The sequence below is a fragment of the Pectinophora gossypiella genome, chromosome 15 (assembly GCF_024362695.1).
Source record: "Pectinophora gossypiella chromosome 15, ilPecGoss1.1, whole genome shotgun sequence".
Classification (NCBI taxonomy): domain Eukaryota; kingdom Metazoa; phylum Arthropoda; class Insecta; order Lepidoptera; family Gelechiidae; genus Pectinophora; species Pectinophora gossypiella.
This window is the reverse complement of record NC_065418.1, coordinates 8,086,661-8,105,039: the sequence shown is the minus strand read 5'-3', so window position 1 is coordinate 8,105,039 and position 18,379 is coordinate 8,086,661. Positions and strand designations below refer to the sequence as shown.

Sequence of the window (18,379 nt, the reverse complement as noted above, 5' to 3'; positions counted from 1 at the left end):
GTGTAGGCACGTACGCCGGATTTCCAATTCTTTTTTAATAATAGGTATAATCATTAATATAAAAGAGATTTGCTGATAATAGGTAATATCAAGGCCAAACTGAAGTAAAAATCTGGAATAGGACACTATCGTAACCCAATTTGATTTTTGATCATAAATTTCGCGGCAAAACAAGAAGTGTTGCCTATCGATAAGTCACTGTCGATAGTTTAAAATGGATCGGTGATGTATTGATAGCTCATTTAGATCAATACTATCGTTACGAACATGTACAGCAACATTAGCCATAATATTGCTTCTGACTATTGAAAGAACTATCGAAAGTATTGTTTCTGACTATCGATACACAGTATACCAATACCTACTGTCAATAGTCTTTGCATAATCCGAAGCAATACAATCGATAGTACCTATAGATGGAGGGAGATTGGATTGGCGAATGTAATAAACGCTTTTGTTAAAGCGTTTATTTATTTAGGATAACTAACTAGGTACAGCGATTATTAAACCCAATTCACTCTGATCGATGCGCCAAGGTCATGAGGTCAGACGTCACACACACAGATGCGCGTGTACGATAACGTCAATGGCCCCGATTCCTGCAAACACCGCCTAATTTTATTTTAAGTTATATCCGTCATTTTCATATCCGTCGAAAAGGAAAGGGACGGATGATTCACAGCTCTTAATTTTAGGAAGAATGAGTAAATGAATGTGTCGGGTTATTGACTGATCTAAAATTTTTAGACGGTTGGTTTAGATTTATGCTTAAAATTGACGTGTGTTCCATAAATTTTATGCTTGTCAATTACCCGTCCCTTTCCTTTTCGGCGGATAAGAAAATGACAGATATAACTTAAAATAAAATTAGATGGTATTTACAGGAATTAGCACCAATGTGTAGTCTAATTAAACGAGGTTTTTTGTATTTGGGGTGTGCTACCGATAGCACCTGTTGTAGGTATTAATTAGAAGTTAAAATATCGATTTCGTCGGAGACCTCTATTTATTTGTCGATTTATCGATATACCTGCCAACTTAAATAGGCTAATTCCACCGCAAACGGAATTAGGTATAAACACACAAAACTTTAAACTCCAACAAATCCCGCGGCCGTCATTTTTTTCTTTAGCAGGCAGCTAAAGCATTAACTAGGTAGGTACTTGGGCATACAACTTGGCAGTTCAAATCGGGAGTAGTCAGGGCTCTCGCCCGATACAAAATAATGCATGAGGGTGCCAGTTGGGTGCGGACTTTGGCTCAGAGCGTCGTATATGAGAAGTCATAGGTGTTTGAAAGAATTAATTACGGAATTAATTGACCCTAGTACCAGTGATCTAGTGTCGCAGTAAATCTGCATCTCGTGTAGGTACTCTAGCAGATTTTATAATTTTCGTGGGAACGAGGGAGTAAGTAGGTAGAGTATAGGTAGGTAGTATTATTCCTTATTCTATGGTATAGGTTCAAATATTTGATCAATAGGTATAACAATTTTAATCATTATAATGAATGCTAAAATAGTAAAATTGTTTCATAAGTAAGAAACATATTTCCTAAATTAGGTACCTACAGACCACGTTATTTTATTTAACTACAAAAATAATGGTGCTAATTCCTGTAAATACCATCTAATTTAATTTTAGGTTATATCTGTCATTTTCTTATCCGCCGAAAAGGAAAGGGACGGGTAATCGACAAGCATAAAATTTATGGAACACACGTCAATTTTAAGGACGAATCTAAAACAACCGTCTAAAAATTCGCCCGGGTTATTCATTTATTTACTCATTCTTCCTAAAATTAAGAGCTGTCAATCATCCGTCCCTTTCCTTTTCGGCGGATAAGAAAATGACAGGTATAACTTAAAGTAAAATTAAGAGATGTCTGCAGGAATCGGGGCCACTATCCGAATAATTTCATCTCTAATTTTAATCCGGATATACTTTAAGCGGCATAGCGTAACTCTATGTCGGTCTGTCTTCAAATAAATCAGTCATTATGGGTCTTAACGCTTCAAAAATAAGGTTCCAGATGTCACAAATAATGTTGACAGTAAATTGGAAATTGTAACTAGAGGTTATCTTTGTTTAATAACATTATCAGTGTCACAAACTGTTTTATCAACAAACAATGAACTAATCTCAGGAGCGTCAGAGGCATAAACCTGTAATAGCAAGTGGTCGTCCACTTACTTCGACATAATTTTTAATATTACGTGGTACTGTATATTGTCCGCTATGCACAGTGAAGCTAAAATTGTCGTCCTCGGATCTTGTAGTGTTGATTTCACAACGTATGTATGCTTGATTAGATTAATTATTGTGGTTATAAATATGTATTAGTATCCCGTTTATATACTCAAACATACTACTCTATGCTGCTTACGTAATCGGTAACAACTGATATGTGTAACTATAGAAAGTAAAATACCTATAATGAGTTCAGTCTTTAGATCACGCACGTCACTTGATACCAAAGAGTAGCACGCGACCGGTCCTTGGAGATATGAGTTGCTCTATTCTTGATACCTAAATAACTATAGTAACATATTTACATCAATGCCTGAATAGGGTTATTGCGATATAATTATTCGGTTAATATTATTATGACTGTAAGTGTAACCTTTAATTGCAATTTAATATCAATAATGATTTGGTTTTCTCAGATATGCTCCACGGTTGCCGCAACCGGGAGAAACACTGCATGGAACAAAATTTACCACTAGTTTCGGCGGCAAAGGTGCTAATCAATGCGTGGCAGCGGCTAAACTCGGCGGGAATGTGTATATGATATGCAAGGTAGGTACTTTTCCTAGTACATATACCTATCTACCTACTGTTATCGTCTCGTGCTATTTTTAACATTAGTAAGTTGGTAATTATTTAATTTGAAATTTGTGTTTCTGTGCAGTTAGGAGATGATCAATGGGGTAAACAGTATAAAGAATACTTAGGAGAAGTTGGCGTAGACGTAACTCACGTCCATATTCAGCCGAATGTTACAACTGGGATTGCTCAGATATCTGTCGCTGAAAATGGAGAGAATCAAATAGTAATAGTTCCAGGTGCGAACAATCACCTTAATAAAGATGACGTTAAAAAAGCAGTAGAACTAATTAAACACGCGGACATAATAATAGGTCAACTAGAGACACCGTTTGAGACTACATTGGAAGCTTTTAAATTAAATAATGGCGTAAGTTAATGAATATTTTTTAGTCTAATTACTTATTTAATTTTGCATTATAAAAGCTTATGTACCTCTCTATATCTATGCACGACCACTATCTTTCTAGCTAAGGCTGTTGAATGCTGCACCTGCTAAAGAAGACATACGAGAAATTTTGCCTTATTGTTCTATACTTTGCGTGAATGAGTCTGAAGCTTCCATTCTGGCAAATATTAATGTTAATATTTCGTGAGTATCATTCATTTCTTGGTAAGTTATATGCTATTTTTAAATTTGTACAATAACTTACTGACTTTCGATAACGTTTTAGCAACGCAGGAGTAGCATTATAGTATTTTATGCAACAGTTGTATAAGAAGGGTCAAAAAATGCGAGTGGCGTGAGTTGCGATGTGAGCCTTGGCGAACATCGCAATAAGAGACGCCACGAGCATTTTTTGACCTAGTTATACAACGTTGCATACAATACTTTTTCTACGACGACGTAATTTTAAATGAAACAAAAATTTTCCAATTTATTTTCCAACGCGCGGGAAAATGGCGGCAAATGTATACTTTTTTTTTATAGTATATCTATATTATCTATGGCACCAAACAAAGTAAAGGTGCCAGTTTCCAGGTCAAAAAAAAAAAAAACAACAACAATGCTTTTTTGGCGACATTATAGTACAGTTACACTTTGTAAACAATGCTTTTATAGGCCATAGAGCGTACACTTTTTCAAAGAGTTTAATTATGTATGTACTTATATTAGACTTTTTGGTTATTTAAGTGCCAGATTAAAGTAGAGGAGTAGAAAAAATAATTTGTTAAACACTGGATGCGATACCGTTATTATAACACTTGGCAGTAAAGGAGCCGTTTATGCAACGAAACAGAATAAACAACCAATACATGTTCTGTGTGAAAGCGTAACGCCTGTTGATACGACTGTGAGTATAGCCCAGTACCTTCAAAGTTAAACTGCTTCTCATTGAAGTAAGTACATTCTACTTTATTTGCAGGGAGCTGGTGATGCCTTCGTTGGAGCGCTGGCTACATTTTTGATGACCCATAAGGATTACCCACTTCATCAAATTATTGGTGCCGCTTGTCACGTTGCCTCCATATCCGTTACAAAGGAAGGCACGCAGACTAGCTACCCTAAAAATTTTAAAGGCTTTGGTACAGAATATACATATGTTAAATTATAACAATGAAACACGAGTATTTTTTTACATTTACCACTTAGGTTTTATTTCTAATTAATGTGACTAAAGATACATAATTAAACCAAAATGTTAGCATTTAACACCGACCAGTGTGTTTGCGAAATAAACAAAAAGTTTAAATTTTAGCAACTTATATACTACACACTAAACGCATTTTTTTACTTAGCATAGCATTTTATAATTACATAGCTACACAGTATATTCCTTTAATATTAGTAACATTAGAAGGTCTATACCTACCTAAATAGGTACTAAGCGCATTTAAACATATAGGTACATTAAACATGTTTAAAATGTAGATAGGTAAGTAATTGTTTAAATATACTGGGTACCCACTGAAAACATGTGAAGTAAACGTTTTAATATTAAAAAATAATTAATTAATAAATAATGTACAAAACACAAGTGTTTTAAATGAAGACATCATTAAACCATCTTATTTCTATAACTTTCGTATCCGGTAAAATCCGGATAACGCAGTATTTGGGTAAACTCTAGTGCGTAAGACAACACTAACAGCAGCTAGTGTCGCCATTTTATCGATAATCAAGACTTGGAGACCGAAATCGATTACATATAGCGATATACGAATCGATTTAAAATTAATGTACAGCAACTGTCAAAAACGTGCAAACTTTATTGTTTTTGTACTCTTTTTATGAAGTTAATTATTGAAAAAAGATGTTTTTTAATAATAATATTCCTCATATCGATTTGAATGTACTAAATCGACTATTAACATCGATTTCCCGTTTGAAAATTTAAATAAGTAGTTTGGTACTGTTTATTTCTTTAAAACTCTAAACCAAGTAACATAAATATTGGGGTACTTTATTTGCGGGATGTCGATATCCGGATTAAAACTTTCTTTTTCCTGGTTTCTCAAAAGTATATAATATATACTGCAAAAAACCAACAATATGAAATATCCACCAGTAACAAACATAATATGCCATTATGATTCTATACATTACATACTTGTACTATTATAATTTTCTTAAATTAATAATAACCCATTTTCAAGTCATACTATTCACAATAATGTCGTACATTTCATGTTATTACAATAGTTTAATTGATAAGAGAATAATGAAAATAAACCTGCATGAAAATAAAACATATCTGTCCAACCAAAGATAACACAGAAGTTGTTGGCCAAAATTCACATAAAATTGAATTTAGAGGTACACTTTAAAAATATTATGTGGTCAAATATTGACTATCACCTCAAAGAACAAAAGATACATAACAGCTCGGTCATAATAATTAAATTAAGAGCATGTTTATATAATTATAATATTTGTAAGCAAATGTTAGTGACACGGGTAGGTTGAGAAAAGTAACAATTTAAACTATAATAATCTAGTACTACAATATAACAAGGCATATCAGTCCTATGGATATGTTAGTGCAAAACATATAAACTGTTCAACTCAGTCTCATTTACAATCTGTAACAAGACTTTCAAGTCTTCTAGACTTTGAATAAATTTTGGTGCACCTAGAAACTCAACAGATTTTCCTTCTAACTCAATACTGTACTTCAAATTCTTTGGACATGTAACAGATTTAGTACATTCTCCATTACAATATTTCTTAAATACAACATGTGTAATAGAAGTATTTTTTATTTCTATGGAAACAGTGGGCTTAGTTTCATTTGCTGCAGATTCTTTAACAACTACTTCTGTAGAGTTCATGTTGGTAAGAGAAATCTCAACTCCCGTAGTACTCTCTTGTGAGATTGTCTCCTTTGGCAAATGTTCTTCAATTCCTTTTTGAAGAGCCTCATCAAGTATGGATGGACTGTGTGGATTATCTGCAAATTTCACATCAGTTTGTAGCTTGCCCGGGTCCTCCTCAGAATTCATTTGCACTACATCCATTAAATTGCTTATGACTGCATTATCTACCTCCATAGGTGTTGTTTCCGGGTCTTTAGAAGCCTCACTGACTTTGCCAAGAAGCATAGCTTCAACATCACTTGATTCTAAATTGGGTGAAGTGATTTGGTTACTTTGGTTGTTAGATTGAGTAGTTTCAGAACTATTATCATTAAGAATGTCCATTATAGAAGGAAATTCATCTTTGTTATCTACAGGTTCGGCTTTGCTATCAACTTTACAAACAGGTTTTTCATTGCACATTAAATCTTCAAGCTCAGCGGCAATCCTATCATAAACTTTATCTTCTTTTGGTTCTCCATTTTTAGGTAAATAGTCTATACTCCAGTCTTCAGAAGGCAATATGCTGTCATCAATAGATGGCAATAAGTCCAGCAGCGAAAAGTTATTCTTGTTTTTTTCTTTATTATTATTTTCACTTGGATTTAAAAATATTATGCCATACCTTTTCACCACATTTTTTCCAAAATAATTAGATTGTTTATCTTTGACTGTAGGCGTCTTTTTTAATCGATTGTTCTCTTTCAATATGTTATTTACATGTGGTGATGAAGTGTCACTGAGTTTACTTTTGTCTTTAACTGCACTATTGGTCCGTGATGTGGGTTTTTCGTTCTGCTTAGATTTCTTCAAGAGCTCCGACACTGGATGTTGATTATAAGCATTTCTAGGAATCATTACCATACCATTTTCATTTTTCTTCAATCTGGCATTCGGCGATGTAGTTAACTGATTATTCTTTCTCGTTTTAGGCGTGGAACTGCTTTCATACTGAATTTTCACTTTAGTGAATTTGCCTAAAATTTTGGCAAAGTCCATACGCGTCACCACCACAGAACATTCACTGCATTTCCCTTCTTTATACAATCGTTCTATATTCTTAGGCATCTTCACAGGCTTTCCTTTACGATTTTCTCGCATTTTATTAGAAATCATTGCGTCTATTACTTTTTTCCAGCGATATATAATCCGAGACGTAACCACATTTCCCGCCTATACGATATCACCACAATTAGTCACTCGGCATTACAGATTTTTACAATTATTGGTAGCTGATGTATTAGGTACGTTATTATTTAAAAATTCAGAAGAGTAAGTGTACTTTTTAAATAATAAACACTATATAATTCGTAAACGCGTTTGTGATTCACAACAGTCAACGTGAAAATGGCGTCTAATAGTGATGTGCAGCATTTGCACAACAAACAAGCATCGATAAGTCGAAATTGATCACCCAGTATCGGTTTTTTTTTCTTTGATACTCGAAAGTATTAATTTATTCATGGATTGTTATAATTATAATAGGTAACGAAATATAACCCTGTTTTTGCGATAGATCAGTTGGGTAACAAACAAGTTGAATCATATTATGATCTAATGTGTGGATGTTCTACGGACACTCCAATGTTCATCCATGAAGGTGCACAAAATATACGGAATTTCAGAATGAGTTTTTTTTAATGGCCTATATTAACGGCAGTCATTATTTAGAAATCACATCACGTATAGATTTATGTTGCTATAAGGGTTGGAAAATGTAATTGTGCTTGGTTCACCTGGGTGTAATAAAAAAGGTCATCATTACCCAAAATCAAAAATGAATAAAATAAAAATAATAGATGCATATGTCTGTAATCCATGAAATTAGAAGGTTAAACGAAGGAAAAACTTTACAGCACCATCTATATTGTTTTTTCATATTAATGTCATTATTAGGAACGTAGCGCGTAGCCGGGAAAAACCCTTATTAATGTTGCGCGTCGAGGTCTCACCTATTCTCTGCCCCTAACCTTAGAATAAAGAATAATACTATGTACCCTAACTCCGCTGCTGAGTTAATTTGTACGAAGATACGCCGAAGATGCCGGGTGAGGTGAGGGGTGGGGTGGGGTGTTCTCATCAGTAATGGAGTTGCATTACTGACGAGAACCTTAGGTAAACCTCTACAGGTATACTTACTATAATCGAGAATAAAAAATGGACGTAATTTTTACGTATGACCTACTGATTTTCAGATGTAGGCATGCCAGTTCTTCTATCTCAAAAAAGGTGCAATTTACATAATATTCATTTTATGATGTAATATGTAGGTTGTTTTTTTAACTAATCAATAGAATTCAAACCAACTTCAGTTGATCGATGGTTAGATTTGAAAAACTTACACACGCACATCACTAAAACGATGACGTTTGATTTTCTAAACGCAAACAAAATGGCTGCCATTGTCCGTAATTGATTTGATTTTGATGGACGCTTCGAATAATTTGGAAAAATACGATTCATGATCACGATCGCGAAGAAAACAGAATTACAACTGATTGATTGGAAATATGATCTTATGTTTTTCATTTATGCGTGATTAAAAGAATTGCAATTACGAAAAAGCGAAAATGTCTTGGCCGATAACGCCTGCCACGGCTGCGGGTCAATGGAATCCCGGTATAGCAATGACTCCTGACATGAATACTATGAGTATGGGAAATTATACTCCTGAGCAATGGGCAGCAGTACAGCAACAAAACTGGCAGCAGTGGACGCAATGGCAACAACAGTACGCCCAATGGCAGACCCAGTATGGAGAAAAGGTTAGTAACATCTTCCCTAAAAGACCCTATGTAAATAAGACAGCGAGGTGTCTACGGAATGCGCAAGGAATATTTTCTGCTGATACTGGTTAGGCACATACAAACTTTTACTTTTGAAGTAGGTATATGTCTAGCACTAAAATGTATCTTTCCTTTATTTCCTGGGTTTTAGTACCTGTGAATTGAATGTATTCTTTTATAGCTGAATAATGTAGTCCAAAATATTAAAATTTTACCTGAATAAACTTTTTTATTATTATTATTATTAGCATATTCAAGTAGCATTTGTTAATTAACCCCACTTTGCTCAAAACATAGCCCACAAAGGTTGCTCTGGTGTTTTGAATTGCATAAGCACAAACCCTTTTAGGAAATAACTAACCTGACCTAACCCAAATTGTTGGTATAGAAGGGTGACGGTGTGCGGCTTATGTTTATAACTTCTTTGTGTTTTCTTTAGTATGTAAACTAATGGTCCTGGATTTGGTGTATAAAATGCCAGTAGTAATAGTTTTTAACCCGTTGACAGTCCAGTGACCCATATATGGGTCACGACGGACAGCTCCAATACATCCATGACCCATACATGGGTTACTAAGGAACGACCAGTTACGCACTAAGGGCGGGTGCTCCACTTGTATCAATTTGATTATGAATAAAGAATTGCTTTATTCATAATAAATATTTATTATTCAGAATAGAATATAATAAATATTACATATTTAAAATAGTCAAGTAATATGTGGGACTTACAAGGAAGTCAAAACATTTTGTATGGGGACTGTCAATGTGTCAATAAATAAAGGTGTCAATTTGGGCAACCATCAATTTAATTTGCACATATTGTTAGTGAAGGACAGCATTAATTTAAGAGTAAGAGTCAAACTAAAATTAGGTTAAGTCGTAGGAACAAATGTCCTTTTAAATTCGACACTCCGTTGCTTAACTATTGTGTCTGGAATCTCGGCCATAAGAGGTTAAGTTAGTGTTCATCCCAATAGGCTATTTCACAATTGAATTAAATGACATACCTACCTTTAACGAAAGATGAAACAAAATTTTCTATGAGAATTGTATGAAAATATTTCAGTGTGACCTCATCAATAAAGGCAGTCAGCAGTCAATTTTGTACTCATTGTTACTTAATCTATATGAATAACTGACCCGAGTCAAAGTTAAAAACTTTACTACTTTTTGCTTTGGTAAGCAAATTAGCGTTTAGTTTGATCTCCTTTTCATATTGGTACCTTTCATTTACCACAGAACAGTCATGAATTTAATAAATCTTATCAAATATGTTAGGATTTCTAAGAAATTGTTTTGATATGTACTTAAGCATAAGCTAATTTTTTGTTCATTCTTTTTTATATAGGCAACAAATACTGTTATATTAGTATAGGAAACATACCTAAGATACAAAAAATAAATTAAGTATAATTTTATTGAAGAGATGAAGACAAAGAGACATGTTATAAAATGTTACATCACATAAACATGTGGTGTGTATGTGTGTTTATGTTTTATGAAATGTTATGATTTAAAAAAAAATGTTTTCAGTATACACAACAAATGCAAGCTATTCAAGCACTAGGAGCTATGCCCCCGCTACCTACGGGCTCGGCGCCTCCGCCCGCACCACCACCACCTGACCAGCCACCGCCTCCGCCGCCACCACATGAGAACAATCAACCACTCTATGGGCACACTCAAAGCAAACCTGCACCTGTTCCGGCGCCAGCCAGCGGGCTACAGAATGTCAATCCAAGTTACAAAAATACCAACTTTACAGGTAACAGTCAAAACTGGTCTTACTCTGCAGGGGAAAGCCACCCTGTGCCGCCCTCCACGCAGCAGCCGCCGATCCAGCCCCCAACGGTGAGCCAGCCCCCCACGGTTAATTCGGAGGCCTTGAAGAAACTTTCTGAGGAGGAGAGGCTTTTCGATATTCAGTTTCAGAAATGGGAAGAGGAAATTGAAAAATGGCGGCAGGAAAATGTAAATCATCCTGACAAAGAAGCGTACAAGGAATACGAAGCTAAGTTCGAGGCGTGTCGGATGCAGCTACTAGAACGCCGACAACAAATGAACCAACGCAGAGCGCGGCTCCTAGGGAATACGCCCCCAGCACCTAATTCTGCACCTGCAGGTAATAAAATTAACACTGCTGTTCCTCCCATACAACAATCCAATAAAAACAAAATGCAATCACAACAGTACAATACTCCACCTTTCAATTATAACAATCAAAATAATTCACAAAACCAGCAATACAGCAATAAGTCCCCATCTGGTTACAATAATAATAGGGGTCTCAATAAATCTATAGACCCTCAAGACAGATACGAATCTTATCAAAATATGGAAGATTACTCTGTTGATTCCTCTGATAACTCTACATTTTTACCGGCAAGTGGATCTGGCAAAGGTATACCTGGATTAGACTTGGTACCAGAGCCTGAGAAGTCACAAGCAGATGTGATAGATATAACTGATGAAAATACAGGGCATCAGATGTTGCAAGCCCCAGATTATTCTACAATATCTAAGGGCATAAATAATATCCTTGGAGATGAAAAGATCATGAATATTTTATCGATGATGCGCGGTCAGTCTTTACCTGGCGCTGGTGGTGCTAACACTCAGAATGCTCTTATGAATGTTGCTAGTGGTCCTGGTGGACGTATAGCGTCTGGCGTCTCCGGTATGGCTGGCGGGCCCAGTGCGGGTAGTGGACCTAACGGACCATATGGTGGCCATGTCAATAATCATAACTTTCCGACAAATAATCAGTGGGACAGCAACAATCAGTATAATAACCAACAGTATGGAAATAGGCAAAACATACCCTTTAATACTCAAGGTCCCCCTCCTCCTCTGATACCAAATGCACCGCCACACAAAAGAATGTATGATGAGAATCAGAGCGACATGTCTCAAGAACAATACTACGACAGAAACGCACAATTTGGAGGATCACATGATATGGGTCAAAGACCACCCCTGCTTGCTAGGCCCAACATGCCTTCTCTTAGGCCTCCATTGCAAGAGATGCCTGGTCAACGGAATACAAATGATTACTACCGCGGCCCGCAAGATAATAGAGACATCCGAGATAACGGAGGCATGCATAATAATTCAAACTTACTTGATGAGAGAGGCAGGCATGAAAACAACATGCCAGTGAATCTACCACCTAAACCAAAGTGGGTGGAAGAGCCACTGTTTTCTCCATCTATTATTGTTGAATATGAACACAAGCCTCTAAGGTTGAAAGGTAATTAAATTAAATAAAGCTTGTAGCATTACTCTCTTAAGTCTATTCAAGTTTTAGTTAGTTTGAATTTAGTTACATGTTTGAAAACTTATTTTTATTTACTTTTCCTGCTAATGTTGAACTTGATGTCGCACGATTGAGGTTCTTTTCTTTCTGTTTTGTGGATCATGTAGTGAGAATGATCATAATATAGTGGTTCTAATTCTTGTAGACACCATCTAATTTTATTGTAGATATAAATCTGTCATTTTCTCTTCCGCCGAAAAGGAAAGGGACTAGTAATCGAGAGACAATTTGTATGCATATAAAGTGTAATTCAAGTTATCTGACGCCTTCTTTTTATGTTTCAGCTCGCGATTTTATCGAACCCGTGCATATGTTTGATTACAATCATATATCAAAAGATGACGAGTTTAAAAGGAAAGATTTTGAGAGGGAAGTAGATGAATTATTTACAAGAAAACCAAGAAGACAGGAGGATGATTACACTAGTTCTGATAGAGGTGAAAGGTATGCTAGGGAGCCACCCTCTCGGGATTTTGAGAGAAGACCCAGAGAAGATGTGAGGGACGATTATCGCTCGAGGGTTCCTCCTAGAGAAGAGTATGATGATAGGCGAAGGCCAGAAAACGTTTACTTTGATAGAAGACGAGACGACCGTGATAGATATACTAGACGAGAAGATGTTCCACGCGATCGCGAGGACAGTTACAGAGATAGAGAAAGGGACAGACATAGAGATTATAGACGTGATGCTCGTAGTAGAAGTCATGAAAAGGAATCGCGGAAAAGAGGCCGCAGCAAAGAAAGTGAAGTGAGCAATAATGGCTCTAAAAAGTCACGGGAGGATTTAAAAACCAACACATTAGCTACGCCTAAGCACATTGTTATGATAGACGATCTATTAGAGCCACCGGGTCGTGAAATGAGACCTGAAAAAATTGTTATTATTCTCAGAGGTAAATAAATGTACTTCTAACGCTAATTCGTGATCATTATTTATGTATACTTGTTAATATTTTATTACATTTTATTCATGCAAATATTTTCGTTTCAGGTCCGCCTGGAAGTGGTAAATCGTATTTAGCAAAATTAATTAGAGACAGAGAAGCCGAACATGGCGGGGCTTGCAGGATCATGTCTATTGATGACTACTTTATGCAAGAGGGAGATGTTGAAGAGAAAGATCCTACTACTGGCAAAATCGTAAGGAATGCTTTAAAATAATTATTTGCTTCATTTTTTTAACAATTATTCCCGTAGAATGTGTATATATTATTGGCATAAGTACATAGGTATTACAACTTTGCAAAAAAAATAAATAATTAAAAACATATAAATTCTGGTAGGGCTCTAGCTAGAACATCACCGATTGAGAAATTGGTCGGAGTACTGCGGAACGGAAGGCGATTGAGGCAACCACCGTTCTACACGCCCTATCTATGGAGTAATGGCCATTACTCTACCGACAAGAGCGCAGCTCTTAAATAAAGAGAGAGAGATAAATTATAGCAGATGCTTAGTCATAAATTCTATTGGCCACACAAAAAAAAATGTTTAAAATATGACAACAAATGTGATTATTATGATCTATATAGGATTAATTATAACTTGAATTAATGTAATAAAACAATAACTTAATGTTTATTTTTTTAGGGTTCCAAACTTGAAAAGGAAAAACGGGACCCTTATAGAATTACTTTGCTGTTCATCCGTTTGTCTGTCTGTCAGACAGACCCTTTTTCTCTTTGTCAGACGGGAACGCCTGCGTATAACTACTCCTTTCCCCGTCTTGCTCTATGGTTGTAACCAAAGCTGCCTTTATCTCAAGAGATGTCTTTCGGCAAATGTTACATGGCGTAGAAGAAGATTTATTTATTATTTCGTGCTATAAGAACAAGATTTGTAATTATGACTGCTTAATGTGTTTCAGGTAAAAAAGCCGACTTTGAAATACGAATTTGATCCGGGTTCAGAGGAATCGTATAAGAGCTCCTTGAAAAGAGCATTCAGGCGAACTTTAACAGATGGATACTTCCCGTTCCTGATATATGACGCAGTCAACGAAACTCTGAGGGAATATGCAGATGTATGGAACTACGCAAGGCAAACCGGTTTCCAAGTCAGTGTGACACCTTTATTTGCATTCCAAACCAAAAAAAGTCCCTTGCAATGATGAAAGCTATTGTCTTTTCAGGTGTACATTTGTACAATGGAATTAGATCCACAAATTTGTTTTAAGAGGAACATTCACAATCGCACGTTGGAAGACATTGAACTGATATGTTCTCGTTTCTTCCCCTCGCCGGCGCACCACATTCAACTGGACGCCACAACTTTACTGCAAAGCGCGGCAATTACTGAAGTACATATGGAGGACGCCACCGATGAACCAATTGAAGATACACAAGAGACTGAGGTGAGGCTTGGTTAACGCGCTTCCTCGGAACACTAAGCAACGGTTCTGGAAAGACGTTTTCCAAATGTATCTAACATTTAGTTTTATATATTTTTTATTACATTAGGACAATTCAAGGTGACCTGTGGTGTGGTCCTGGTTTTAATAACATCGCATCGGTGTTAGATGATAAAACGTAGATACTTTTTTACTGTAAAGTTTTATGTGGTGAGATGTGGTTTTTTCGCGTTGGATACTATTATTAGTGTATCATTTCTTGTATGTTTTACAGTGTAGTTTACAATACTAGTATACTAGAAATAACATACAAATGTTAACCATCCCAGAGTTATTGTTTGGTTAGGGTAGGGCTAATGTATTTTATTCCAGCTTTAGCAACTAATGCCGTAAGGCGCTGTTCCAACACAGGTCGAAAACAGTTTTACGTCGAAATGGGAGAAAATGGACGACGCCGCGAAACTAGGTAGGTTATTGTTGAGCTTATTGGCTCATTTCTATTTGTATTATTTGTGTTTAGAAATGTAACGGACCGCAGGGCAATGGACAAAGTTTATCAAAATAAATATAAGGCCTTAGTGCTATTTATAATTAGTGGTAAGCAAGGAATTTGGACATGTCTGTAAGTGAGAAGTGGTAAGAGATAAAAGTATGGGTACTGGTTATAGCTATAGCTCTAGGAATTTCTTATTGTTGGAGCTGTAGGTGTACCTATAAAATCGAAGTACAGTGCGATGGTACAAGAGTGTTGACTATGTACGCGCTTGTTGCAGCTCGACTCGACGGCACCAGCAAGCCGCTGCGGCCCTCGCAGCTCTCAATGGAAGACTACCTACAGCTAGACGACTGGAAACCTAACACAGCCAAACCAGGGAAGAAAACTGTAAGTATCTATAATAACTATCTACTGTTCCTCCATCCTTCGATATGGTTGTGGAAATGTATTCCATCAGGTGTTAACCTGAATGCGAATTCGAACGTCGGGTCCTTATAAAATACCGTGACACCAATTTAATTCACTTCATTCCTTTGAATGAAGCGTAATTTTATATGGAGGCGACTGAAAGAGGTCTTTACGTGTGTGTTTACATTTTACTTATAAATCCAACGATTTTATGTTCCGCGCTTCGATTTATTTTGAACCCAGCCAACAATTTGATTGGTGATTTGGTTTTTGTACCCAATCTGAGCCAACGCATGAAATTATTTCATCAATTTATAGTGCTACGCGTTTTACTGTTGTTGAAATTAAACACTGTTTTACGTTACTGCCACTTCGTGGTCATTTTTCATACAATTTTACAACCATATCTTTATTGAAGTTGTACGAAATTCTAACATTTACTGATTTTTTTGCACAAAACAAGGACTGCGAAACGAATTTCAGAAGTTTTATTACATCTAAAAATACCCCATTTATTATCGATTTTAAGAATACTTAATGCGCTTGGCTATGCCGTCGTTTGTCGTTATATTATTAAAAGGTGAGTGTTATAAAATTGTTCTCCGAGGAGGTTTTTATCGTATTGTAATTGAAACAGGTACGCTGGGCGGACATTGAAGAACGAAGAGAACAGGAGAAGATGCGCGCCATCGGATTTGTGGTCGGTCAGACCGACTGGAACCGAATGACGGACCCGACTATGGGTTCGAGCGCACTCACGCAAACTAAATACATTGAACGCGTGAGGCGCACTTAAGATTTGTCATCGCGATCCTATAAAGTGCAAGCACACTCAAAATTATGCAATGAAAATACGTGAATAATAAATTGTCTACCATTTAATATTTTTATGTGTAGCATGACTAGGAATAAGTATAGCCTGATTTAAGGACGCCATGCCACTCGCGTATTTCATTTCAAAACTAAGTACCTATAGTCACGTCCATGTGAATTGGTTTGGGTTTAATCAATAATGAATAAAATCAGAATATAAATATTCAATGTTCTTTGAGAGCTTATATATGAATGGCATTAAATTTTTGTCTTCTTCGTGTGGGTTATGAGGTGGATTGCTAACCTCAGCAACCCTGAAGTCAGGGTTATTATTAAGCCGCTAGAGGCCCCTGATATGGCTCATATACCGACTATGTCCTTACATCAGTAAGTAATCTTATTTTGGACAATCGGGTGATCAGCCTTTAATGTCTTAACCAAACTAGGGATCACAAAGTGATTATTGTGGTATGTCCTCACCGGGATTCGAACCCGGGATCTCCTGATCCTCGTAATACTGTGGCTCAAAATGCTGTGGTATCACTGATGATAGAGTACTTTTACGTATTTTGAATTATTTTTACATAACGGTTATGTTATGTAGTTCCCCGCATTTTAATTAATTTACAAAAATCTTACAAATATTAAATTAAAAAGACTGCGCTTGGCAATAGACCATGAGATTTTAAAAATGTTACCAATGGCAGTTTGTTCTAGTTGTTTCCGAAACGTCACTATTTTTATTTTTATATTCCTGGTCAGGCTTTAATATGCTATATTTTGAAATTAGGTCTTAAAATACTAGAAGGCGTCTGTCTAGTCGGGTCTTTCGCTGGCTGTTATTAAGGACTAGTTCTAGCTAGTTTCACGTCGTTAGTGTAGCGTACGTACAAGCGCTAAGGTCTTTTATAATACAATATAATATCCATCTTTATAGGCCCTAACACAAAGCGATAAAGATAGTTAGTTCCAGTAAACAGTGTAATTGAAATTCTTATCAGAGGTTGCAGTGTCTTCCCGGAGTGATATATGTAATAAATACATAACATTGACATTCATCAAGCTATAGTTATTATGTAGTAACAACTACATTCAGTAATAACCTAGGGCTTTAATAACGTTTTATTACATTATCTTGCTACAAAATAGTTGTACAATAGGTCGTCATAGAATAGGTTAGGTAGTACCTATCCCACTAGAAAAGAATCCTGTGATTTGTGTTATTTACTTTAAAATACTCTGCGTAATTTTCATGGAACATGTTGATTCAATCAAGGATTTTTTGTATATACAGGGTGTTAGTGACATCGTAACGAATACTCAGAGGGATGATTCAGACCATGATTCTGAGTTAATATCAAGTGGAATTTTCCGTCGCAAAATTCATGTTATTTTTTTAGTTTTTTTAAATTATTTTCAATTCTATACTTTTGCGATGGAAAATTCCACTTGATATTAACTCAGAATAATCAACTGAATCATCCCTCTCAGTATTCGTTACGATGTCACTTACACCCCATACAAGTACATACAGTAGCCATACAAGTAGGTATGGGTGTTAGTGACACTGTAACGAATACTGAAGGGGATGATTCAGACCATGATTCTGAGTCGATATCAAGTGGAATTTCCTGTTGGAGAAGTCATGAAAATTTTAGAGCTTATTTAAATTATTTTCCGTTCCATACTTTTGCGGCGGAAAATTCCACTTGATATCAACTCAGAATCATGGCCTGAATCATCCCTCAAAGTTTTCGTTACGATGTCACTAACACCCTGTATAAGGCTCATCTGATGTTAAAAATCTCGGGATCCTTTTCTACAATAAATAATTATTGCATATACAATATTGTTTAAGATACCTTAGCTTATAATAATCCACTATTTTTATTCGAAGGACAAAGGCGTCCAGGCTTGACAGAATAAATCCAATAGAAATAATATAATGTTTCCGTTTTATTCCTATTCTATTTCTACATTTAAGTCTTTGGCTTCGGATATTTTGGATCTAAGTACTCTGTCTTAGAGTACAATTCATATTTTGTAAGTGAATTTAATAGGAAATAATAAATTGTTTAAAATAAT

At 35.9% G+C, this 18,379-nt stretch overlaps 3 protein-coding genes across 6 annotated transcripts; 2 read left to right on the top strand and 1 right to left on the bottom strand.

Annotated features, from left to right (window-relative positions):
* Positions 1 to 1,270: 1,270 nt before the first annotated feature.
* LOC126372968 (ribokinase-like) lies at positions 1,271 to 4,389 on the top strand. 3 transcript variants are annotated; one of them, XM_050018899.1, is made up of 7 exons: positions 1,271 to 1,365; positions 2,666 to 2,798; positions 2,911 to 3,195; positions 3,296 to 3,417; positions 3,500 to 3,518; positions 3,989 to 4,120; positions 4,193 to 4,389. In XM_050018899.1, the coding sequence occupies exons 2-7, from the start codon at positions 2,787 to 2,789 to the stop codon at positions 4,379 to 4,381; spliced, it is 759 nt and encodes a 252-aa protein (XP_049874856.1). In that variant the 5' UTR covers positions 1,271 to 1,365; positions 2,666 to 2,786; the 3' UTR covers positions 4,382 to 4,389. The 3 variants fall into 3 exon arrangements, with proteins under 3 accessions (XP_049874856.1, XP_049874855.1, XP_049874857.1); XM_050018898.1 differs by lacking the exon at positions 1,271 to 1,365 and adding an exon at positions 2,008 to 2,293; XM_050018900.1 differs by lacking the exon at positions 1,271 to 1,365 and adding an exon at positions 2,468 to 2,593.
* An 874-nt stretch (positions 4,390 to 5,263) lies between these two features.
* On the bottom strand, positions 5,264 to 7,487 carry LOC126372964 (uncharacterized). The gene has a single exon (XM_050018892.1). It carries the CDS (start codon positions 7,236 to 7,238, stop codon positions 5,805 to 5,807), a length of 1,434 nt encoding a protein of 477 aa, XP_049874849.1. The 5' UTR covers positions 7,239 to 7,487; the 3' UTR covers positions 5,264 to 5,804.
* Positions 7,488 to 8,508: 1,021 nt separating this feature from the next.
* LOC126372961 (YLP motif-containing protein 1-like) lies at positions 8,509 to 18,378 on the top strand. 2 transcript variants are annotated; one of them, XM_050018887.1, is made up of 9 exons: positions 8,509 to 8,887; positions 10,445 to 12,161; positions 12,512 to 13,120; positions 13,219 to 13,367; positions 14,095 to 14,283; positions 14,359 to 14,580; positions 14,989 to 15,043; positions 15,351 to 15,460; positions 16,119 to 18,378. In XM_050018887.1, exons 1-9 carry the CDS (start codon positions 8,693 to 8,695, stop codon positions 16,275 to 16,277), a joined length of 3,405 nt encoding a protein of 1,134 aa, XP_049874844.1. In that variant the 5' UTR covers positions 8,509 to 8,692; the 3' UTR covers positions 16,278 to 18,378. The 2 variants fall into 2 exon arrangements, with proteins under 2 accessions (XP_049874844.1, XP_049874845.1); XM_050018888.1 differs by lacking the exon at positions 14,989 to 15,043 and having other exon boundaries at positions 16,119 to 16,258.
* Position 18,379: the final 1 nt, after the last annotated feature.

Excerpts from the sequence above, each read along its gene's own strand:
- LOC126372961 (XM_050018887.1), top strand. The coding sequence starts at position 8,693 with ATGTCTTGGCCGATAACGCCTGCCACGGCTGCGGGTCAATGGAATCCC. Across the intron at positions 13,368-14,094 it reads ATCCTACTACTGGCAAAATC|GTAAAAAAGCCGACTTTGAA; the intron begins GTAAGGAATGCT and ends AATGTGTTTCAG. Across the intron at positions 15,461-16,118 it reads CCAAACCAGGGAAGAAAACT|GTACGCTGGGCGGACATTGA; the intron begins GTAAGTATCTAT and ends TAATTGAAACAG.
- LOC126372964 (XM_050018892.1), bottom strand. The coding sequence starts at position 7,238 with ATGATTTCTAATAAAATGCGAGAAAATCGTAAAGGAAAGCCTGTGAAG.
- LOC126372968 (XM_050018898.1), top strand. The coding sequence starts at position 2,238 with ATGCACAGTGAAGCTAAAATTGTCGTCCTCGGATCTTGTAGTGTTGAT. Across the intron at positions 2,294-2,665 it reads TGTAGTGTTGATTTCACAAC|ATATGCTCCACGGTTGCCGC; the intron begins GTATGTATGCTT and ends TGGTTTTCTCAG. Across the intron at positions 4,121-4,192 it reads TAACGCCTGTTGATACGACT|GGAGCTGGTGATGCCTTCGT; the intron begins GTGAGTATAGCC and ends CTTTATTTGCAG.